At 42.8% G+C, this 25,716-nt stretch overlaps 1 protein-coding gene across 8 annotated transcripts in view; it reads left to right on the forward strand.

Annotated features, from left to right (window-relative positions):
* arvcfb (ARVCF delta catenin family member b) overlaps nucleotides 1-25,716 on the forward strand; it is a 268,096-nt gene that overhangs the window by 207,484 nt on the left and 34,896 nt on the right. For 5 of the 8 annotated variants that reach the window (XM_069682303.1, XM_069682296.1, XM_069682301.1 and 2 more), the window contains 4 exons: nucleotides 8,590-8,707; nucleotides 9,678-9,849; nucleotides 11,762-11,779; nucleotides 13,971-14,042. In XM_069682303.1, coding sequence (XP_069538404.1) covers nucleotides 8,590-8,707; nucleotides 9,678-9,849; nucleotides 11,762-11,779; nucleotides 13,971-14,042 — 380 coding nt within the window. The remainder of the gene's footprint in view (nucleotides 1-8,589; nucleotides 8,708-9,677; nucleotides 9,850-11,761; nucleotides 11,780-13,970; nucleotides 14,043-25,716) is intronic. The other 3 variants (XM_069682297.1, XM_069682299.1, XM_069682300.1) reach the window with 2 other exon arrangements.

Genomic DNA, 25,716 nt, shown 5'->3' on the forward strand with positions numbered 1-25,716 from the left:
TTGGTCCTGGGGGGCATTAGTCTGAGATAATAGCTTGAATGTGCCCTTACCTAAGCCCTACACATACATACGCTGTGGAAAGAAAACATGTCAAGGCCCTGACATAATGTGTTAGTGGGTAAGTCACTTTGCAAAGACCTTGGCTGAGGTTACCATACAGTGTGATTTCCCTGCGAATGTTCACAGTCCCCCGTAAGTGCTTAAGCACTGGAGCATCTGCAGAATGGGCGACCATGTTAACAAAGCTCTGTTCAGTCTGTCTGTACTCACATGTTTTCTTTCTCTGTTGTTACGTGTAGGGGTGGGCGGTATACTGGTTTCAATACTGCTACCGTTGTCACGACACGGATTGGTTTTCGTACACGTTTTCCAGAACTTATCTACAGCAAAAGTCTGATATCACAGTAGTGCAGCTCCTCCGCAGAGCACAGACATCTGACTCTGTGCATGCACAGTCTGTCATTTGCCCGTAAACATGTGCGTGATGCTGCAGCCGTCATATATGATGTTGGCGGAATGATTGAGTCAGACGCGCAGTTACGCGAGTCGACATCTCAGTGACCCCATGAACGGACCATTCGCGGAGCAGAGGTGCCGCTGAGTGTTTACTTTTAGCGGGTTCACCTGCTGCGTGAGCACAGCATGAGGCTGTCTGTGCAGACAGGAAGCAGGATGCGTGAGTTTCGTTTCCAAAAGTTACCGTCACCGGGCTGGTCATGCCGATTAAACATACATTTGAACACTGTCAGAAACGGTAGATGACATACTGTCTAAGCAACACAACTGCAGCCCACAAGTCTATTTGTAGTCGCTGAACCAAGTGTGATAAACTTAGGAGGTGGGTTTTGTTTTGTAAAATAGAAAATTGACTCAAATAATATTAAGTATGATTGTTAATTGTTAATACTGTATGTAAATGAAAACACACTGCGTTTATCTGGTATAATTTCCTGTATTTTTTATATTGCAATAAATATCACAGAACAAACAAGTTATCTCAATGATGTGCAGCCCCATTATCAGACGGGAATTTGTCAGCATCTCCTTTGTGAAGCCAGCCATTTGCTAAATTCAGCCTATCTTGAAGCCAGAAGAGGACAAAACAGGGCTGAGTGAGGATATTAAAAGTCTTATATATATATTCTTTATTGCTCAGACTCAGGTTGTTCAGTTCACTCACAGCTTAAACAGGGCCGGCTCCTCCTCCCAAACACATGAAGGCCTTTACCTCATTTTTATTCCTCTTCTGCACGAAGGAGCACATTAGTTTCTTCAACCATGTCTAAGATGTCTATGAGGGTTTGTTTTAATTGAAAGGGGGATTTTACTCTCTTTTTTGCCTTTTTTTTACACCAAAGGATAAATAAGTTAACCAATACTTTGAAAACATCAAATCAATAATGAAAATAATCTGTAGTTTTAGCTCTAAAAAAGTGTTTTCAGAGTCAAACAATGACGACAACAACGAAAGTCTAAATACAGAGCATCTTAGGGTTAGGGCCAGAGACCCAACATTATTCCACCTTGATCAAGTGCTCGGCAACAGTGTCAAGAAACCCTTCAACAGGCAGAAACCTCGAGCAGAACCAGGCTCATGGTAAACAGCCATCCTTCTTGACTGGAGAGGCAGAGGGAGAGATAGAAAGAGAGAGACAAACAAAGAGCAATAACAAGTATAGTAATGATAACATAACTATGACTGATGATAATAATTGTAGCAGTTGAAGTCAAACAGGTCTAATATTAGCATTAACAGCTGCAATAATGATAATATAAGTAAGACTGATAATAAGTGTAGCAGTTGGAGTCAAGCAGGCTGTCTGCAGCAATGATCAACAGGAACCTGCGAGACAAGAGAGCTCAAGAACTCCCTGGGAGATGGTTAGTAACAGGCATTAAGGGGACATGAATGCATACAGATAGAGAGAGAAGAGGAGACAGGAGCTCAGTGTGTCAAGTCCCCCGGCAGTCTTAGCCGATAGCAGCATAAACAGGGCTGGTCAAATGCTGTTACTACAAGCTTTATCATAAATTATACACCTTAGCAGTTAAATCGTGCGTCCCATACACAGAGGCCACAGTCCTCGATGTGGCGACCCCGGGTTCGCCTCCCTGCCTCGGCCCTTTGCCGTGTGTCATCCCCACTCTCTCTCCCCCTGTTTCCGACGCTTTCCACTTTCCCCTCTCTTTGAATAAAGGCAAAAATAAAAAATTAAGTACCTTGTAGGTCTTGTTCAAAAGAGAATCAGCTGAATGTCTAATATTCAAATCGAAAGCAATTTAAGTGTCAGGAGAAAATCAAGTGCACTTCAGAAACTGCTCAGTCGAACATCCTTTCTGCCTAAATGCTGTCGTCAACTGAGGATGACAACTCGAATGCACCGATCATCAATACCTGTTATTAACTTTCAAGTAGAGTATGGCCTCTTTTTTACCTTCACAACTAAATCTGTCATTTTGGCTTCTTCTCCAGATGACAGGCTGTGGTAAACTGTGTATAACAGCGAAGCGTGTATGTGTGTATCACGCCTCATGCTGTCTCCTCCCGTTCGGCCAAGCCTGTCTAGACTGTAATCCCAGGCTGCTCGTCTCCTCGAGTAGACGTTGAGACGCAGAGTCCTGGTTCAAATCCAGAACATTATCACATCCAAATCCAGCTCAGACAGACAGCAGCAGCATGTATTTCACACATTATTGCTCTGCTTTAGATGCTTTCCGTCTGGTTTTCCCGGGCTGTACAGAGTGTGGAAACTTGCTTGCGATATTAGAACATTTTCTGCTGAGTTGAAGAGCTGCATTAATGAACCGAGAGGGAATAAATGAAAGCGGAGGAAAGTCATGGAGAAGTCACGGTACTTTACATCAGGGGCACAGTGGGTTTCTCTTGTCTTTCTTTTATTCTCCATCATGTTCTGTTTTTCTTCTCGTGTGTGTGTCCTGCGTGTTTCTCTCCTCGAACCTCATCGCCCCTGTTGCCACCGATCTCATCGCTGTCACATATCACAGTATCCCTCCATCGCTCTCGCTCCTCGATGCAGACACTGCTGACGACAACAGGTCTCCATGGTAACGCACAGTTGCTAGACGCAGGGGTTGGTTGCGTCGGGGAGAAGTGCTGATGCCAGGGAGAATCTGTTTACTCACGCCAGCAGAGACGCAGCTTACACCTCAATAAAGCCGGGGATAGTTTTATTATAATGGCCTCCTCTGTCGATAGGGGCCGGCTTATTTACAGTGTTTACGCTGTGGGCTCAGTGAAGGGGAACGCTGTGTGTGTGCGTGTGTGTGTGTGTGTGTGTTCATTGTTTTAGGTGGTGCTGAGGGTGGGGGTGGGTATCAGGAGCGGCTTCTGAATTAAAAAGTTGTCTGAGGATGGAATAAAATTGCATTTTTAATTGTGTCCAACTGCAAACAGTCCACTTTTTCAGGGCAAGATTTATATATTGCGTAGGTTATTTTAGCTCCGTTAGCATTGTAGCTACAGGAGAAGCAGCGTTGGCCATACCGTTTAAGAAATGAGGTAAACATATCCCTGCTGCCCTGAGGATGAATCCTAATTACAGGTGTGATATTTAGCATTACCGGCAGGTTAAAGTTCTCACTCCTCTTCTGAATATCTCAAACTCTTCTTTAATGATTGGCAAAAATGTTGGAACAGACGTTCAGACAATGATCTTTATGGTTTTGTTGTGATCTCCTGAGTTTTCATGTAGCACCACCATGAGTCAACACATCTATTAGTTAGATAGCTGTTAACCATATTGTACTTTATAATGTTTAAGTTTTCAAATACTTTTATGTCTAAAAACCTGCAAAGTTAATGAGTTTCCCATCAGCAACAGCCGTTCTTTATTTTACGTGTCAGTATGTAAATCTACCCAGCTAGCTCTTTTAACTAAGATGTTTGTTATGGTTACCAATTGAGTGGTTTTACATCTGGAGCATTACATGCTGGTATTAGCAATAAGCTCAAAGGACCACTTTGCTAATGTACAGGCTCACAGAGCTGCTAGCGTGGCTGTTGACTTGTTTCAACTTAAAGCCAGTGTGAGGAATTTTTTCGCCTGACTGAAATTAATTCTGATTACTCTACATGACCTACAAAAGCAAACAAAGCAAATCAGCGCCAAGATTGATTATTTCTGTATAGTTATTTTTAATGCCTGAAACTGCTGGCGGGTTGTAGGTGTCAGATGAAGTGATTAACTGCACGCTGCCTTTGTTTACATTTTCCAGGGCAGACACTGAAAGTGAGTGATACATATGACTGTTAAGAAAGCAGGATGATTTTTTGTTATAAGCAACCACTTAAGCATGTACAGGACAAAATCAGCAAAGAGATCAGAGGTACGACTTTGTCCACAGGGGGCGCCAAAATCAACACAAATTAAAAGTTCCTCACAGGAGCTTTAAATGAATTGCGAGTGTCGCTTATAGACAGTGTTTCCAAAATTTAAAATTCACCAGTCGGATAATTATAGGCAGGATTAACATTATGGACAGAAAAAGAATGACAACCTCAGATGAGATTGAAGCAGCCCAGGGTTACTGGTTCAGCACAGTGATTAAATCCACAGCCCATGTACAGAGGCTGTAGTCCTCGATTTGGTGGCCCTGGGTTCGACTCCCTCCCTCGGCCCTTTGCCGTGTGTCATTCCACGTTCTCTCCTCACCTGTTTCTGACCCTATCCACGGTCCTCTCTATAAATAAAGGCATAAAAGGCCAAATAAATTATCTTTAAAAAATAAAGAAAATAACAGATTGAAGCACCTGTTCAGGTCGTTGTTAGTCAGTTTAAAGAAACTGCAACTTGGCATATTTCTTTGATCAACATGATGTAACTTCTGTGACAACTGCAAATAACTTTATGTTACATTACTCAGTACTGATCGGTTAGGACAAAATAAACCCACCTCCAAACAATATGAGGTCAACACAGCACTTCCCAGAACAATAATTTTATAGAGGGAAACTTCCTTTAACTGAAGCTGCTAATTGGAATTCGGCCATCATTAAGTTTTTTTTGCACACCTGTGCTTTTACTAAAACATCCTATAGTGTTATAGCAGCAACATTTAACTGATAGTAAAGATGAATTTGCCTTGTAACATATTGTAGTTGGTGTTCTGTCTCAGATAATATACAATGAATTAAAACAGGGATTAACCAAGAGGCAGAATCCATACGCTGAATCACAAATGAATCCAGAATCGATAAAGTCTAAAGGACACAGACCCAGGGGTACACATATGGTCCTGCCGTCTTGTCATTGACCTTGCAGGCCGATATCAGAGGTCGGCCACGTCTCCATCCATCTCCATCCGTCTCCATCAGTCCAGCTCCGGTCTATTCGTCCCAGCTGCTCTATTGTCCTCTGATGGCCACATGACTCTGAGTGACCTTCACACCCACTCTTCATCTGATAAAGCAGACACACTAAAGACACGTCCAGATCACAATGACAGGCTGTCAGTCTCCGAGCGGACAGAGACGGACCTCTGAATGCACACCTCCTCGTTCTTTTACCGTCTGATAATGAAATACTCTCAGCCGTCACTGGTCCAGACACAATGAGACCAGAAAAAGGACTAATTTTCCTGCTTTTCAGATGCAACCAAGAATGGTGCACATGCACAATCTGATGGGCTGAATGATTCAAAAATTGAAGCCCTTTTCAAAATGGCACTGATCCATTGGGGAATCTGCACAGTGACACCAGTCCTATCACAGAACTATCTATTTCCTGATTAATAATAAAAGACCTTGTGCTCTCCAGGATAAATATATTTCTTCAATGTCTGCACCTGGTTGTCATAGAAAAGAGCGTCCTGGTTCATCTTAGAGCTGCAACACCATCCTTGTGTTGTATCTTCATATAAGACTAAACATGATTTATGTCAGTGATGTCATTGGAAGTCAATCTTTCAGCTGTTAAGAGAAAAGAAACATGTCTTGCAGTGTTTTTAATTTCTAAAGTTGCTCCAGATCTACAAATGTTAAAGACACCAATGGAATACACCAATATTGCTGATATTAGCCTGAATAGGGCTAATCAGATAAATGACCAAGATTTCTCCTGCATGTGTTAAACACAAAGGAATCCCACATTTCTGCAAATTTAATTTAATGTATGCATATGTCTTCCGAGATATATTTCTTGCTACTGGTGAAAAAAAAAAACAATTTTATCTTTGGTTCCTATAATGATTGCCAAGACGGGCCAGGACTGTCGCTAGATTAGCTTATTTTCAGAGACTGACTTTGCCATCACTGGAGCCATGCCACTGGTATGGCTAAAAACCCAGTTAGATTGTAAGGACTGGTTGCTTGTTAAATATATTATATTATATATACATACTGTATATGTTGGCCTTTTATGTCTTTATTTAGAGAGAGGGGACAGTGGACAGGGGAACAGGACAAGAGAGAGTGGGGAAGACATGCGGCAGAGGGCCACGGGTGGCAGTCGAACCCAGGGCTGCTGCACCAAGAATTGCGGCCTCTGCACATGGGGCGCACTTTCCAACCGCTGAGCTAAACCGGCGCCCCCTCTTGGTTTCTTGCTGTCATATATGCTTAAAAAAATGTCTATCTGTGATAAGACCATTGAATATGGTAAACTGAAGTAAACAATTGCACTGGGAGTTGCCAAGAATGCAGGGTAAAGCTATTAGAAGGGGGACAATATCAATGCATGATGTTGCATGTGCAATTGTTTTCATTAAAACATTTAAAAATTAGCTTTTAAACACAACAAAAGATCCAGATTCAACCAGTTAACACATAAACATATGTATGCAAATTTGCACAACATAGCCTTAAACTTCAGTATCCACAATTATGTTACTGAGAATAGGACTAATGTATACAATGTTACTTACGGCCATGTTTAAACGGCCATGCTGCCATGTTTTATAAAAGTCACAAGTTAAAAATCCAAGGTGGACTGCTTCTGTAAAATAATGTTTTTTCAAAACCTTATCATTAATTATCAGTGATTTCTGGGTTTCTTAATAACAGTTGTTCACATAATGAGAAGGTAAAAGAACAGAGGGTAAACTCAGATCAATAATCATTTCCAACTCTTAACACTCACTAAAACTAAACACTCCACCAGCAGATAACCTGTGCAGCGACAGCAGCACCTTCCCTCGCTCTCTCCACTGACATATGCAGCGTCCATAAAGCTTCCGCCAAGACAACTGCTCCCTGAAAGACTCCTGGAAATGAAACAGCTGACAATAAAACTCCTCTGTCTGTCTGCCCTCAAACACACTCCTGTCAAATAAATCCAGGACGGCCGCTCCTTTGGATCCTTTTACAGGAGAGGTGGTGACCGTTTCCTGACAGCTGGAGACGGATGGGTTTGGTTTATGAGCAGGTCCAGATGGACGGTGCTGTCTGCCTGGTCTCTAGCAAAACTGAGATTTAATTAGCAGTAAGTGTGGGACGGTTCTGGGGGTCTGTTCTCTATTCACAAATTGCAGAGATGCTCATACACTGGCCAAGCAGGTGACAAGGTGTAAAGCAGGTGGTGTGGGTGGAGGTGTACTTGTAAATTGATAATTAGTAAGCACAGGCCAATTACTAATACTCTATTATGGCTTTACAGTTGTGCCCTTTTATGTTGAACTTAAACATCCACCTGTGTAGCAGTGTTGGCTGTGATATGTGTTTCAGTCCACACAGCACTATACAGCGCTCTGGCTTTGCTTGCCCCTGTTTGTGTCTGCCACTCTACCCTAGGACTAACTGGGGGTCTGCTAATGGGATTATGTGGGTTGGAAGCCCTCATAAATGAAGTCCCCTATGAGGAGCGGGGCGCCCCAGCTATCCCTTAACCCTCTTTAAAGCCTCGCCTTTCACAGTCAGTCAGACTGCTGCGCTAAGACTGCACCGGCTCTGCTGCTGTGCTGACAGGAGCTGTGCTCAAGCCACACCATGACATAATGTGGATGGCATTTCCTTCTGTTGCAAAATAATTTACATTAATGATTTCCTTCAGATTATTCCTGAAGCAGACGGGTTTAATTATATTGTTGTTTTGAGGCAGATAGGAGCCTAAAGGTCATGGGTCACATGCAAACACACAGAGAATCACATGGCTGGGTTAGACAGGTATTTGTTGTTGATATTGGATTTATATAACTTTTATACATTCCACTCTCATCATCCAGTCTGTAAACTTTCAGTTCAGGAATCTTTAAACCTGAGATGATGCTAATGTTGCGCACTCTTTTATTGCACACAGGTTGTTGATATTGATTACAAGTATTGAGTTTTGGCAACTAAACTTAGCAATAAAAATGTTTGAATACTGTACGGATCCAAGCTACATGCATTAGTCTGAAATTTAAATTGTACAAATCTCTCCAAACAGTCGTCCTAAAATTAGATTCATGGCTGCCGAATGGTTGCAGAGTTTGCAGTTGCTCAGGCAGAAGAGATGAATTATGAATCCTATTTCATCTTGTTTCAGAGAGGCTGTATGTCCCGTCAACATTGTAGTTATATATGTTTTCGATGCTCTTCTACAGCCCTGTCTCTCTCTTTCTTACATGTGTCTGTGTCTGACTTCTTTCCTAAAGAAATGTGAGCTCGGACGGGGCAGAGGCTCGGCGCAGACTGAGGGAATGCGAGGGATTGGTGGACGCCCTGCTGCACGCTCTCCAATCAGCTGTAGGGAAGAAAGACATGGACAACAAGGTAAGACAGCGTTTTGTCTCACCCAAATATTAATATATATAACTGTACAGGATGCTGTCCTTACACTCAGGGGGGAATTCACTCAAGGGTTGCACGGCTTTTGCACCCTCCATACCTGTGCAACCTCTGCAGAGCAAACAGCGTCTCTGCGCTCAGGTGCCGTTTGCGCGTATTTAAATGAGTCATTATGCAGACATTGGGGGTATATTAAGCCACTTTCTATGTAAATGAACCTCGTGGCAAATAGCACCTAATTCACAAACGGCAGCGCTAACAGCACCAGTTAGAGTGAAAATATTACCGTCTGCAGAGAGCTGGTGGTAACTGTGGCGCAGTATCATAAGTGCTGTCACACTCTTCCAGTAATCATGACGACAATTCCACCTTTTGTGGGATTAAAATGTATTTGTCTGTAAATACACTCTATTGATAATATATTGTCATTATTATTGTAATTGGTAGACCAATCAGTCCGGGGCTGTACGAGGCTCAACCCCGGCACACGGGCACACTTTGTCCACATGTGTGGAGCCGTTACGCAGGAAGGGGATAATCATACGGACGCACTGCTGTTGCACGCTCGTTTAAAAAATGAAACTGTGGTACAGACAGTGAAACTAATGAACACCTGTCGAGTCTGGACTTTACCATAAACTGTTAAAAGAGCGGCTCCCTCCTCCCCCTGCTCATCATCGATCTGTGCATGGAGGTCTGAGTTGAGAGCGCAGCACCGCGCAGCAGAGAGTAGAGACAGCTTCTCTTCACAACACAAAACAAGAGCAAACTGCACTGATCTGCAATTTGCTTTGTGAATCGGACCTTGAGACAGAGCAGAGGGCAAATTTACTGAGCTATCAGTGGCCACAATTCATTCTTCGTGAATTCCCCCCTCAGTTTTTTGTCTCGAAGATTAGAAGTTCCACATGGATTTTCTTGTTGATGATAACTACTGTCTCTTTTTTCTTTCTAGTCTGTGGAGAACTGTGTTTGCATTATGAGGAACCTGTCCTACCACGTCCACAAAGAGGTGCCGGGGGCCGAGAAGTTCCAGGACCCCTCATCGCTTCAGGCTCCTGGATCGGCAGGACCACAGAGGAAGAAAAAGGATGATGCCGGCTGCTTTGGAGGCAAGAAGGCCAAAGGTGAGGAGGAGGAAAGAGGGAGACAGATGCATACACATTAACCACCAATCAAACGTACATTTGAGGGACTCCAAAATAGGATTTAGTGGCGGCAAATTTATGTGAATTATGAAAATTTGTTTTGGGAAATGAAAAACAAAAGCTCAGAACAGAAGTGTAAGATTAGTATGAGCTGCATGCAGTGTTTCCAAAGTCTTCATTATTGTTTCTCGCCTTTTGTTTGCTTTGAATTTCCTTCATTAAAGCTGTAGGATAGAAAATAATTGAGTGAAGCTTTTATTTTATACAGCTGGATTGCAGAGATACCACTCTTTCTTTTGCTATCCTCCTGTTCTTTGTTCACGGTTTTATACGAGCTCAGGGCTCTCACAAATCCCCATTGAAAATGAAAACATGTTAGAAAACAGGAAGTAATCTGTCACATCTTTATGTGTGCATATACACCATCAATTTTGGACATCTCTAAAGCAGTTACCCTTTTCGAGGTTCTCATGAAAATAGGATTTAAATTTAACATGAATTTGTTTTGTCATTTGGTGATTGAGCCAGAGTTTAAATAGTTTTATTGTAACACTTTCTGCAAAAATACAAATTAACTACCATGGCATAACGACATAAACATCATATTGTATATAGTACCATCACAGTAGCCTCTTCGCACCAATATAAGACTATGATGTGACAGTTGTGTGTCTCCACTTTAGCAATAGACATCTATCATGGCTTTGTCTGCTGCGTCAGGAGCTTCCTGTCGTTATTGACTCTCCTTAACAGATGTGCCATGTACGCACATGTTGTTAGCAACGTCTTAATCAGCAGCCTCCCAGACTGTTAGCTAAACGACGCCGTTATCTCCCTGCTGTACAACAATAATGGCCGCCATTAATCAGTCAGCCAATGAGGTGTGACTACCAGCCAGTGACCCCTGACACCTAACGACTCACTGGAGAATCCTTTCGGTTCAGGGGTCGGGAAAACACAGTAGCTGGCGTGTATACAGATTTGTACAGACACCAATTAACTAAGAGAATACTTTCACACACACAAACAAACATACACACACACGTTGAATAATGAGACGTGTTTAGTTGCTGCACACCCTGAAGGTGTTCTTAAGCAAAACGAGTCTCAGGTACAGAGACATTAAACACGGCTATAAAGGAGCATAGAGGCGGGTAGTTAACGACTCTGTCGGCAATATGCTCTGTAATTTGTTACCTTAAGTAGGCTGAGTTTGGCCTCCTCTTCAGTTTAATGACACATTCAGTGAAATATAACATAATAATCAACACACACTTAGCAGCTCAGGCTTTGTTTTAGCTAATAAACAGTCTGATTCTTGGCTGTTATGTTCATCTCTTTGAGTTTCTCCCATGGCAGAGATTTTAATGAAGCACTTGTACAGTTACGCTGGCAGTTTTTATGTTTATGTTTCACTGTGCCTCTGCCCTCTTATCTGCCTGTGCAAGCTTGCTCCTTTTTTCTTACTCTTTTCTAGCTCACCATCTCTCTCTCTTTTTTCTTTAAAGTGTCATTTTTTATAGCTATTTGGCTTGTTTTCTCCCCAACTCTCTCTCGCTCCAAAAAGCCGTCCTACTGAAGCCAACCCTTTGAAAATGCTTCTCAGAGCACTCCTATGGACTGCTAATAGCTTCCCAACCTTTCTCTTTTCAATCTCAAAAAGTTCAACCCCTTTTTCTTTCTCTGCCCTCGCTTTCCTTCGCTTTCTTAACTTCCCCTTCAGTCTGCCACCTTCTCTATTCAGTGTACGATGACTTCTTTTTGTGAAAACTGTTAACATCTACTGCACAGCCTCTTGACACTCGCACACACGCCTTTTTCACCATGCGTTTCTCTCTTCTCCCCGCTTTGTGTTTTTTGGCATTGCTGCTGCTTCCTTGGCTAACTATAGAGGAATGGTTTAATCAAGGTGAGTGTCCCCCTTCAACCCTTCTCACTTCAGCCCTCCTTCCCCTCCTCTCCATCATCCCTCCTCCTCCTCCTCCTCCTGGCTGTAGAAAATAGTAAGAAGTAGTTTTTTTGGGTGTCCTCCAAAAACCTCAGAAAGTTTTAAGGATTCAAGTAAATTGGGGTGTTTCACCTTTTTCACATTCATTCCTTCACCATACCTCCCTACCAAGCATGACACTGAGTATTGTAGACTGTACCATACCTCCCTACCTAGCGCTGCACAAAGTATTGTAGACTCCACCCCTCCCATTCTTCACATTATGTTAGACGTAGTTGTTACTTGGCCCTTTAAGAAAGGTAAATGGTAAAGGCAGCGAAGGTGGATCAGGTAAGTACATCAGTGTCTGTCAGGATGTAAAGTAGAGCTTGACAAATCAAATGATATCGAAACACAAAAATGAAATTAAAAGCTGAAATCTAACCCCACATTCAGTTTTGTCTGGATATTTGATTGGATGGACATAACACACACATAATTTTATTCAACTTGAGCCGAGACGAGACCCTGTTTTGTTTGGTTAAAGGACGGATGTCAAGCTCTGCTGCAGACCCTGTTATAGTGTGTGTGTGTGTGTGTGTGGGCACTTTGAGTGATATGGATTATATGCTGTTAAAGATTTCTGTCAAAACTGCTGTTATCCAAAGTTATGTACCATGATTGGTTGAAAATGTTAGGGTTTCAATGCAAAAATGTAATAGTTGTCTTTATTTAGACCCCGAAAAATTGTCCTTTGCTAGTTTAAAAAGGCCTTAAACTCGGCATTTGACAATTTGGGAAAAACGAATATTCCCTATCTTGCAAAGACTTCGGTTGATACCTCTCTCATGTCTGTGCATTAGCTATAAAGCTAGATCTGGACGTCAACTGGCTTAGCTTATATAAAAAAATATAAGGTAATAAACAGCTAGCCTGGCTTTGTCCTAATTTATAAAAAATGCCTGCCCACAAATTTTGCTCTCAACGTGCATCACATTAATGCACTTAACACAGCACCCCCTCCCAGAAAATAGTTCCAACGTCTCCACATTAATTGTAGCAGTTTTCACCTGTTTTAAGTCTTTATGCTTACCTAAGCTAATCACTTGCTAGCTGTAGTATCAGGCTGTTGTTTTGAATGGGTAGCAGGGTGCAGATTTGCTGCCATGGCGGCTAGCTACCAATTCTACTGTTCCACATTTAAAATACAGTATAGGTGCACCTAGCCATTAACTCTAATCCCATCATACAGCCTGTTAGAGTGGGTCCAAACTTAAAGTAGTAGGTGAGCAATATGATACTCTTAATTTAACTACTATGGAAAGCATTTGAAGCTGATGTTGCTCGTGTTATCAGGACTGATGACGTAAATGTTTGGCCTTCAGCCTTTTACAGAAAAGGAACTGTTTGGCATCATATAAATATACTGGGGGAAGAGAGCACTAACTAGCTTGTTTCAGAATAAACTCAAATATCCTCCAACCTTGATTGAGGCAACTTAAATGTATGAATTATTTCCCTGCAGGGTCTAGAGTTACCAGAAATGTTTCTTCCGTCTAAGTGAGGAATCAGACTGGTTGTCTCTGTGTCTCTGTCCTGTCTCATGGGCATGTTCATGTGCATGTGAGATGACCATTAGCAGGCTGAGCTGCAATCATGCTCACCCCTCCCGCTCCATTTCCCCTCTTCAGCTGCATTATTAAAGGGGTTTTCCCGCTCAGGAAGTAGTGCAGTAACAGTTACAAAGTGTATGTGTGAGACTGTGAAAAGAAGGTGTTAGCAGTTGTAAGTGTGTGTGTGTTGTGTTGTGCTTATCCAGTGTGTTTTTGGTATATTTATGTGAGGTCATCTTTGTGAACACACTGGTGCAAACAGCAGTTGGTGTGGAGTTTATGTGTTTGAACAGATCGCGCTTCTTTTGTCTGTTCTGTGTATGTGTGCAAACATTGTGGGTGGGTGTTTAAACTCGGGTTAGACTGATATCAGAGATGGAGAGGCTGTTTTACTGCTAAAATGAGCCACTGAGCTGTTTGCAGCTTCAGTCTATACATATTCACATGTGCCTTTCAAACCATATCAGTCCAACCCTGGTGTCAACGATGTTGTCCTTAATAATCTGGTTGTTTTAGGATATGACACTGACATTGTCTTCCCTCCTGTCTCCTCCATCCAGGCAGAAAAAACGGTGAGAACGACAAAAACTACGACACATTGGATCTGCCTAAGCGTGCAGAGCCCTCAAAAGGTAGGCCTCATCTGTCAGGCAGGACATCCCTCTGTTAACACTTTCACCTCTGAGTAAGAAAACGAGGATGGAAATAGCTCGTCTCATTGAGATGTCACCCTAAAGAGTCAGATCCCGGACAGCGTTGCTGCTGAAGACATGAGTGTGAGTCGTTTGGTTGGAGGCAGGTCAGGTGTGCGGGTCAACGAAAGCATTGGACGGGAGGAAGAGTTCGTCTGGTAATCTAGCTTTGTCTGATGGTTTTGTGCCCTCATTGTCACAGTCGATTGTTGGCAGCTTATGAGAGCATCAACTCTGTAAGCCGTCTTCTTTGTAAAACTGCAACAATGCGCTCCAACACAAAAGGCGATAAAAAAGCAGCTTGGTTTTGTACACTGAGCTCTATTAAGTTTTTATATAACAGGCATCCTTTGTTACGTCTGATGCATTGTGCTGTGCTATAGTTCATTTGTGACTACTGAGTCTGGGAGTGGGTGATATGGAACCTTCACTCACAGTGAAAAATATGCAATTTAATAGTGAGATCAGGGCTGAAACAGCTAATGATTAATTCATCAGTTAATGAGGAGACAATCTGCTACTATCCATTAATCAATAGAGATGTTTTTCAAGCAGAAATGTTGATCGTTTTCAGGCCTTGGCCTTAAGAAAACCTTTCATAACCGTAACTTTTATAAATGAATGATTCATCTATTTTTATTTTATCAAGAAAAAGTTGGGTAAATATGAAGACAATGCCAGAGGCTTATTAACAGAGCTTATCCCAAAGACTGGACCTTGTTCTCGGTAACAAAATCTGCTTACTTGGACCTCTATGAAAACACACTGAAAAAAAAAGGTCTTATGTTTTAATAAGTGATGCTTTAAGGGGCTTGTTGGCAGACTTTGTCCCCCTCAGAGAGAGTCAGGCTACCTGTCCACCCTTGTTTTAATCTTTTTGAAAAGTTCACTAGCCGCTGGTATTAGCTTCCTAATTACTAAACAAACATTAGAGTGCTGTCTAGGGCTGCACAATATTGGAAAACTGACATTGTAATAACTTTTTGTTCTGCTATATTTATTAGGATTTAAAAGAATACTGACAATTCTACCAATATCAATGACTTTTAAGTACATATATACAATCAAATAAGTATGCTTCTTTTGATTTGGGACTTTAATTAACTTTAATCTTACTTTTACTTTCACCTGCATGAAAAAGTACAGAGCTTACAGGTTGAGCGACCTTTTCTTAATATAATACATACAAATAGACTTGTGGGCTGAAGTTGCGTTAACTATATGTGTGTAGGTGTGTCAGTACCAGTGACTGTAACCTTTTAAAACAAATGCTCACCGTATCGTACTTCCTGACGGCTCACACAACCTCACGCGATGTACGCGCTGCAGGTGTCGCTGCATTATGTGTGACTGCAGCAGCGTCGTGTGTGTGTTTACGGTTTACGAGCCGGTAACACGCAGGCTGCAGCACAGCGGTCAGTTCACTCTGTGCTCTGGTGAAGAGCTGCACTAATGTGATTTCAGACAGACTTTTCCTGTGGATAAGTCAGGAAGAGGAGAAACTGAAGTTGTCGTTTGGCATGAAGCGACAAAAAAGTAGCAGCCTCATGTGTTGCAGTTCATTGCCTCATTATCTGTCCTGTGATATGACTATTGCTAAATCGTTAAACGATTTATGGTGCGGCCCTAGTGGTGTCATTCTAGCAAATACATGTTCATCCAGAATGTCAAGGTTTCCTATTATAAGAATAATCATTGGTTAAAGCCCCAGCTGGGATATTGAAAGAAGGCATATATATGTTTATAACTTTCTGGAAATGCAACAGACAAATCGTTGATCCTGCAGATAAACTAACTCGATAGAGATGTCTGTGTTTGGCTTACAAATCAAGATGCTTCATCACATTCATTATATTCAATGCTGTCATAAAGAAGGTCTGCTTATTGATTTGTTGAGCCGTCTTAGAAAGATTAGGCTCGGCCATAGTGAGGTATCAGCGGCCGTGCGATTCAACATAATGATGCTGCTGAAATTGCGCGTCGGCAACGCTCGAAGCTGGATAGAAAGAAGTGTTTTTCTGTTATTTGAAAAGGTGAATGCACTGCTGATGGGTCAGGAAGTTCAAGGAAGCTTTTATTGACCATATCCAGAGAATAGAAACTGTCTCCTCTCCTCTCTCCGCTCCTCTCTCTCCTCGATAAGTATAGTATTATAGCATGTGTTCAGGTAACTTGGCAAACTCGGCACGTGGAGGCATGAAGAGTACAGTTTTGTCCCCAGACTCTGCAACCGGCTCTGGCAGCCATGTGTGACTAACTGTGTGTGTATGTGCACCCTCTTTGCGTTTGCATTTTGGCACTGACAGGCAGTTGTAACAGTCATAAAAACAAATTAGTATGCAGCACACACATCAGTGCTTCCGGACGGTGATAGAATGTGGATGTGATAATGTGTGAGTCTGTATAATACCTCTCTTCCTCTGTGGAAAGGTGCGTGCTGTCCATCTGTCTGGTGGTGTCTGTGGAGTTTGCCTGCGCTTGTTACGCACCCCTATGTGGTATTTACAGATCAGCACCTTCATCAATGTCTAGTGGCAGCCACTCAAAGTCAATACCACTTCCTGTTTGACTGTTAATTAGCCACATTAACACGGCAAAGTGGGCTCTCATTAAACTTGATCACAATTAATTGCAGCGCTTCTCCAAGTTAAGCCAATTTTGCCTTTTTTTTTTTATCACTGATAAAGTAAAGAGAAGCACACGAGCTTCAAGGATGATGATTAATTTTTTCCACTCGCTTGGTTTTCATGGGTGAAGTCTGCATCTATAGCAGTTACAATTGTGCTGCGATTACGTTACACAATGTGCTAACAACACCCTTTGGAGGGTTGAATCCAGAGAAAGCTATTATCGTTAAAGGCCTAAATGTCACGCACAGTTGAAATGTGTATGTGGGTTCACGTTAGAGGGAGCGCTCGGCGTTTTCTTGCTCGCAGCCAGACAAATCATATTTGACGTTTATTAGCTCAACACACAGGCGAAGAACAACAGAGAGGTGCACGGATAATCAGCTTAATCACCAGAGCAAAACCCACGCTGACTTGTGAAGCACATTTTTCTTTCTCGTCTTCAGGATATCTCGGAGGCAGTAGAGCTCATGACTCCCAGGCCATAAAAGTCGTCTGTGTGCTTTGTTTGTTTGCCTGAGAAAATGTATGTTTGTGTGGGTTCAGGCTCCACCCAGGCCGCTCTTCCTCTGTGGAGAGTTTGCAGAGAGAGATAGAGAGAGTCTCATTCCGCGGTGAAGGCGAGGGGAGATATAGGAGATTACATGTGTATCCCGCTCCTGATCTGATGTCAGACAGAGAGAGGTCAGCACCTGGCTGGAGTTGGCAGTGGGCAATGATTAATCTTTTGTTTGTGTGTGGAAGTGTGTGAGAGAGAGAAGGAAAAAAGAGGCGAGGAAATCAGGCCTGATGGGTTTATTTACTTTCACCACTGTTTTTATTACAGTAGAGTTTGATGATGTTGCACAGGTAGAAATCTCTTGTTTTATAACAGGATACATTTTAGGTTTTGTAGTTTGATCTTTTTACTATATGAGGGCACAGGAACAAATTGTTAACACAACATTGATGCCCTTTAAATCTAATGCTTCTTTTTTCAGCTCCTTATAGAAGTAGCATGACATTTATAGAAATACATTTGTTTTATTCTCTTGCTGGGGGTTCGATTAGATTCATACAACTGTTATTATTGACATCTGGGGGAGTTTAGCCTAGCATAGCTGAACGATTGGAAACAGATAGAAGCACTTTTGAGGAGAGAGCCTTCAGTGTGGCGGCCCCCGCCCTCTTGAACTCTCTCTCTATTAAGACCTGCAACACAACAACCATTCAGTCATTTAAAAACTGCTCAAAACCTTCCTTTTCAACAAGATCTACAATAACAACTATGACCCAGCTCACTTTGCTTTCTTTCCTTGAATGTGTTTGTTTGTTTTTTTCATTCCCATGTAAAGCGATCTTGGGTTTCTAGAAGGGAATTTAAATCTAAATCATTATTGTTATTAGAAGCAGCTAGCCTGGCTTTGTCCAATCTAAAGAAAGATGCCCATAAGTTTACATTATGTAATGTTTACATTGCATTACATACAGTATGTTTGACACCCAAGGTACTATAAAATGAAATCATTGCACTTTTCAAAGTAAAAGTCTAATATCCAAGTGACTGAAGAGCCTGAATCTTAACATGCATACAGATGAGGCCAAGAAATGGATGAGTGTGCATTATAAGTCAAACATAAGTGCCTGCTCTTTTTTGTCGACTATATTTATGCCATTAATTACTTGTCTTGCCAGTTTCTCCGTGTGGTTTGGTGTTTTAATTGATAACGTGGCCTAGTTGCCCAAAGTGATTATGTGAGTTATTTAGACTATGAAGTTTCTCCAAATCCCAAATCTATCCTGTCGCCGCACATCCTTCAGTGAAGTCCAGAGTAGCTGGCAGTGCATTATTCATGCCGCCTGGAACACAGGCAGAGACAGAGAAAGAGGTGGCTCTAACAAAAGTAATTAAGAAGTGTGAAAAGACGTATTTCATTAAAGAGCCTGTGAGTGCTGCCGCCCCTGAGATGATGAAACATTTTCCTGGCAGTTAATTGAAACCACAGCGTAAACCTTTGGATTGGGGAAAGGTCAGGTGAGGGGAGGAAGAAGAGGAGAGAGGAGAAGGTGTCATGAGTGTGTGTGCACTTCTTTTCTCTGAGAGTGAAGGTTAAAAAAGGCTGCAGTAAATACTAAATATTATAGATTCTCCTTAATCTCAGAGCTGAAGGGGAGGTTTGATGAATACAGAAACAGTTGTTGGCTGTCCTATGAGAAATGCGATGCCTCAGATTAATTAGCCTTTACTTTTCATGCAGCCTTCATCTCTTCCTTTCTCCGCTTTTCATCTGCTCTCTCGAACACTCGTCTCTCTGCACTGTATTGTCAGAGCGCTGTCACGATGCAGGAGAGAGACAACAGCCTCACATCCTCCTGAGCTTGTGAGTGCGTCTTCAATGAGCTCCAGCAAACCAGCGTACATGAGTACAAGTGTTCAGATCCAAGTGAAGCTGAGACTGAAATCATTTGACCTTGACAGATGAAGAAGACACGATTTGGTCACAGTCTGATGTACCAACAGTAAAAGTTGTTTCATGTGGGCTGAGATGACTTTATGAGCTGTGTGTAGCCGGAGAACTCGCTGCAGACAGGACTCAGAGTTTTGTTTGTCTGCATGTCTTTTGTATCAAATCTAAAGCTTTCATACAAACAGCTGCGGCCTCGGACAAGCTCGGCTTTTCATGAAAACAACAGAAAAAAAACAGGAAGAACAGAAATTTAATATAACTTGGATATAATGTGACCATCTTAGTATGTTTGCAGACTTCCATCCATTATATATAGCACTTATCCTGTTCAGGGTCGTGGGGGGGCTGGAGCCTATCTCAGCTGTCATTGGGTGAGAGGCGGGGCACACCCTGGACTGATCGCCAGTCAGTCACAGGGCTGACACATCGAGAAAGAGACAAACATTCACTCTCATGATGTTTGCAGACTTGCATTTGCTAATTAAAACTTAACACTTAGAGCTAAAACCTGTGGAAATATCAGTGCTGCAGCATATCTAGCCATTAAAGAGGCGGTATTATGCTGTTACACATTTTAAGACACAATGTTTGAAGTTTCAAATCTGTAGGTCAAAGTATAAAGTAATTCCCCTGCTAAAAAAAATCTTAGTCTGCAGGCTGCTGTGAACGCTTGCTTTCAGACAGACTTCTCCAGATGCTTCACTTTGTGATGTCACAAAGTGGAGGAACTCTGTATTTGGGAATCTGCCCGAGACACAGCAGAACTTCCTGCCCCTGGCACAGTTCAAGGACGCCCAGCAGCTCAGTCTGCCTCGGAATTTCTTTTTCACTCCACCACTCTGCTCAACGATTCTGCTCGTCACGTTGGTTGAAAATGTTTTGGAGAAAGTGTTTCTTTGGCTGTGAACTGTGAAGGAAAGACATCAATGTTGAGCAGAAGATCCAAAAACTGAAGTTTACTCTTTGCCAACAACTCTGTAGCACAGCCACAGGATAGGAGGCGCGCCTCAAACACTGAGTTGTGCCCCTCGGCAGGCTTCAGAGAGCTTTTTCTTCTGGCCAATCAGAAGAAAGCATGCTTGTGCGGGGTTTCTTAAAGGGACATAGCTGACTGAGTTGTTTGAGGCAGAGGCTGTATGAGGGCGTGACTGTAAGTTATGCTACACTACTCAACAGGTATCACAGAGTGAAATATGAAGCTTGAAATTAGCATAATACCCCCCCTTTAACTAAGATATTGGACTAATAAAACTATTGATCATGGTACTAGAAGAAAAGTCAGAGGAATGCCGTCGTTGATACAATTTATCTTTCAGTAGTTGTCAAGACAGTTAATGCAAAACAACAAACATCCAGCTAATGGTGGTCGACCATTAAGATCAGGATGCCCCTTGTGGAAACCATATCGTATGCCAGTACATCTCGTAGATTTGGAGATATTTGACTCCAGGAGTGAAATCATGAATGCGTACGTGCAGGATATTTCACCCATCAATCCAAAAGTTGTTGAATAGTTCAGTCTGCACAGAAGAGGTGAACCGACTGACCCAGAAGCCAAGTGAACAATCCCTTAAGCCTCGCTGCTAGCATGACTAAGCTAAAAGTGAAACTGTTGGTAAAAAGGTCTTTGCAGACTAAATTAAATTGATATATCAACCTTCCCCCGCTGCATCATTATAGGGATGTCAATCAAAAGTGTGCATTCATTGCCAGCATAAAAATCTACATCAGTGAACTCCTGATTGCATTCTACCCCTCGGCCAGCTCACTCCCCACGAGGGTCATTTTTCATATGAGGAATGATCTGAAACTTTGTGTGTGAACACTGTTTCCTCTGGCAGAGCTTATTCCCACCATGATGAATCTGTTTGTCAAAGTGCTGGTAGTTTCCATTGAGGCTGATTGATCACAACTGCATTATGAAGTGCTAATTAGTCATATCTGACAATAAGGGCATCTGACTAAGCAATAAAGGCCTTGTGTTTGAAAAGCCTCAGTGCTTTTCATGAGCTTGCCCTCTTGCTCTCTGTCTTTCTACCCTGTTAATAATTCTCATTTCTCGTGCTCTCTGCCACCTTAGTGCTCCCTCCATCCCTGCAGATAGATTGTGCTCCTCTCGCCCTGCAGACGCACACTGAGCAATCGAGAAAACGGGAGCGTTTACCAAGACGACAACTGTGTAACGCGTCTCGCTGCTGTGTCTTGCGAGCGGAGCATTTAATTTGCGGAGAGACAAACAGGATAGCGCAAGCTGTTATGTATTGCACTGTATTACCCTCTTTGATATCTTCCCAGTGGAGTTCTCTATTTTTAGTATAATGAACGCTGACTGTTATGCTATCGGAGCCATCTCTGTCTCTGATGCATCACAGCTCTGAAGTCTGGAAAGTTAGAGGCTCAATTGAATTAAGGAAAACAGAGCATCACTTTCGTTGTGTGTCTCGGCTGTTGTCTCAGCTCGTGGCGCAGAAATATTTCACTTAATAGCTCTGTGGCAGGAATCTGATTCTTCTAATCCTCCCTGCAATATATCTATGGCTCATAGTCGTGTAGCCCAAAGGCACGATGAACGTCCTGCTGCAGTGAGCAAATACGTTCAAGAAGATACATTTTTCAAGATAAAGCATCTTTGCGTCATTAACTGCTGCCAAGTCTGCGTTGGAGTTGCACAAATCCAAGGGGAGGGAAAGTTTTGGCCTGTTCTTCTTCTACCTTACACTCAAAGTTACAGCAGAATAAGATGAATCATTCACTCTCCATCCCGGAGTCCAAGCGGCGGTCTCATGAGGGCCCGCTCTGTTTTCACGGCCGTGGAATTTAACACCCGGATCGTGAACGCTGACTCTCGGCCTTGCTGAGTTCTTGCTAGCTTGCAGCCTGTTGAGCACTTCGGTGAATCCCTCACCGTTTTGTTCAGAATAAACACACCACTCAGTTGCTCCACTTGTGTCCCACTTTCACCTCCTCTTCCTCACTTCCAGCCGTCACATTTCACGGCCAAGTGAGACCCCGTATGACGATGACACACACAGAATGTCACGTACAGAAAGCATGCACACAAACAGAACAGCATGCATATGGACATATTACACTGACCACATGCTTGTGTGCATTCGCACATACTCTCTCGCTCTCAGCTCCTCTGCTATCTTGACACATAGCATCCACTCCACACGTCCAGACTGTCTGGCATCTTATATCACGGTCTGCCTGATTACATTTCCCTTGGCAGCACTCTGTCCTTACTCCAGATACACATTGCATACATTCATGTTTTATATGTAATCACGTCTAGAGAATAGTATCCTCTGCTTAAAGTAGGAGGCCAGTTTAGCTCTAGGGATGCTTAATGACTAAATGCTTTCATATTTCTGTTCTTTTTCTGCTGTAACCTTCGAATAAAGCAGCAAAGCTAACGGGACGCAAACAAACACAAACCAAAAGGAGTTACTGGATCTCAGGAGACTTCCATGTTGAATAAAGGATAAATAAATATACACACAAACATTGGAACCAAACATCAGACGCAGTCTGGCCCCTCTTGGAATTTCCACAGAAACTCTTTATGTATAATCACAGCTTCCTGCAGAGATAAACTTTGCACAGGGGTGTAACTCGCGGCAGCAGGAGATAAATGATGTGTTAGTGAAGGCACAGATGTTTTATCACTACTTTTACACTTTTTATATCTTCAGCACATTAGATATTCAAATAGTCAGAGAAAAATACAGCTGAGAAGAGTCTGAGACAGATTGAATTCAGATTGTTGAGATGCAGTCTTGCTAGATGTCATTTCATCAGTTGACCTAATTGTTGCCCATGCATTGGTGTGAGTTCTGTCAGGAGCGCTCTCGTCATAGATTTAACCATTTATTGCAAAATGGAAATACAGTCATGTTTGGCGCCGATGGCTCCGCTCGTAGGTTGCTCACTGGGTTAGCCGAGCAGCATGCTATGGCTTTCCAGGGGGCGCAATGCAAACCCCTCTGGGTTTACAGAGTGGGCAAAAGGCTTACAGTGTTAGAATGTTACAATTTCATTTAGCAGGCGCTTTTGTCCAAAGCGACGTACATCTGAGAGATAATACTGTACAACACAAGCATGGATCAAGACAGGCTTCAGACTAGAAAGGAGGAGGCTGGGGTGGTGGAGGCAAAGCATTGCCAGCAGCAGTAGCAGCAGTGTGTGTGCGGCATCAGTGAAGCAGGGATGAGTGAGAAGGAAGTTGCATTTAAAGGGGCCGCCTTGCTGTAAGAAGCGGCTGTGATTAATGTGTTACTGATTAGAAATAATGTTTCAATCAGCAGACTGTCAGCTGAATACAGCTGGCGCGTATGACTCCTGTGTCCTGCATGAACTAACGCAAAGCTTTTAGAACTAGCAAACAAAATTTTGGTGGTTACCAAAAACCTCTGGGGGCCACCACCCTCTGGACGAGAGTGTGACAACCCATATTTGCTTAAAGAGTTTAGAAAAGCAGGTTCAAAGGAAAGTTGAAAATAAAGTGTATTCAATTTTAATTGGCTATTATCTGGATATGAGCTGCTTGAACTGTCAGGTGGAAATTGGTCTGCTTTCCTTGTTTACATTTGAAGTAACTGGGCCCAGTATGGCGGGTTAATGGTGGAAGGGCATGACAAGCTTTCACCAGACAGAGATGATACAAGTCTAGAGAAGTTTTGACAGTAGAAGTCAATTATTTGGGAACATAATGTGGCTACAGCGTATAAATATGCATATATTTGAAAAGTAGGACTTCCTGTGTTTATACTGTGTGCCATCATGATTACTCCAGATGCTAAATGTTCCACTCACCCTGCGTGACCACCTCACCTGAGATTAAAACCTAATCCTGCTCTGTTACAGCAGCTGTTAGGAGCACCTCTGTGCCTGCTCAGCTGGCCCCGGCTAACTCCTCTCATGCCAATCACTTTCCCTCCTTTGTTGTTGATAATAAAACTAAGCACTACACAGAAAAAGGGGGCTAATTATGTGAATAGCTAGCGGCTTGCGGCTGACATTTTAGCTACTTCAACCATCCCTTCATCTTCCTGCCATCCTCTCATGAGCTGTTTCACAGAGGCAGTGATGAAAAGGAGCGATAATAAGGTGTGGAGGAGTGAAAAACAAATGAGGGGAGCGAGAGGTTTATTTAAGTGGGACCACCTTGTGTTTTGTCGGAAATACAAAGAGGTTTGCATAATAAAGCTATTCCTCGGAGGTCTGGAGGAGAGTGGCTGCTCTACACATCATTAGCGAAATGAAGTCCTTGCAGATTAGCGTGTGTGCTTGTGTGTGTGTTGATGCATGGCAGCATTTATCCACCTGTGTTTGGCAAAGGATAGTGGGGCTCCTTTAATTCTCCGCACCTCCTCTGTGGCAGTGCATAAACTTAACGGCACTTCCTCCCAATACGACAGCAGCGATCAACTGTTTCTCAACTTCTTTAAACTTTCTTTACCCCCGAAAAAACTCCGAGCCCCCGATCAGCGCTCATCCTCCTACGATGCTCCTCTGTGGGATTCTAAAATGTGCCCGAGATCCGCAGTCGCCAGCAACATCAGGCTCTTCAGAAGATCAACCATGTCATTCGCCTCCCCCATCTCCCCAAATCTGAGCGTTTGGAGCAAAGTGATAATTATGAGACAAGGACGATTCCAGGGAAGTGGGAGGAAGCCTGCGAGATTTACTTGCCAATTGGAGCCTTTGTTTGGCCCCGTTTGAGGCACAAGAGCGCTGCTTCCTGTTTCTGCGAGAGACGTTTTAATCTAATTAAAAGCAGATTAATGGAGTGCTGACTGGCATCACTGGAGCTACAACAGAGGCTTACTGAGGGGAAAAAACGCCCCCCTCCTCCAGAATTTGCCACTGTCCTGTTACTGGCAAACAGTAAGTGAAATATTGGTCGTAAACAGTCTAGACTGTTGTAAACAGGAGCGCCTAAATGCACCCTAAGGACTGCTGTCCTTGTGCACAATTGAAGGAGAGGGTCAGGAGGAGCACAGAAGAGTTTAGCGCTGGCAGGCGTCCAATCAAACTGTCCTTACACTGAGGTTTTACTCTGGCAGGCATGACACTTTAGATTATATTTAAGGGTTTTAACAGACCCTTACATGAAATTTGTTCACATCTTAAAAGTAACTAAGCAAAAGGCCAGGGTCTCAGCGTTCTGACAATATTCCTGCGACGATACAACGGCCATGAAAGAGACGAGCAGACGAAAGGGGAGTAGGATGTAAGCTTCTATTTATGTAAGAGAGCGAGAGGAGTGAGTGGGCAGAGGCCGACATGAAACACTTTTTTTCGATGCTGAGTTTTTCGGCATCCACAGCCAATCTGTTTGACTGCTCTATAATGACGAGTATTTAGGATTTTAATGTGCGTTTGATTTGACGATGGGTTCATTTAAGCCGGCGGGGGCAACTCCTCTTATCCTCACTGCCTTTCATTTGACTCTTAAAAGCACACACACACAAATCCACATTCAAATCCTAAGTCATACAGCTGTCCACAAACAAACACACACACACACACACACAC

The sequence above is a fragment of the Semicossyphus pulcher genome, unplaced genomic scaffold (assembly GCF_022749685.1).
Source record: "Semicossyphus pulcher isolate SPU_LCO1_2020_fin unplaced genomic scaffold, fSemPul1.0.p SCAF_6, whole genome shotgun sequence".
Taxonomy (NCBI): Eukaryota; Metazoa; Chordata; class Actinopteri; order Labriformes; family Labridae; genus Semicossyphus; species Semicossyphus pulcher.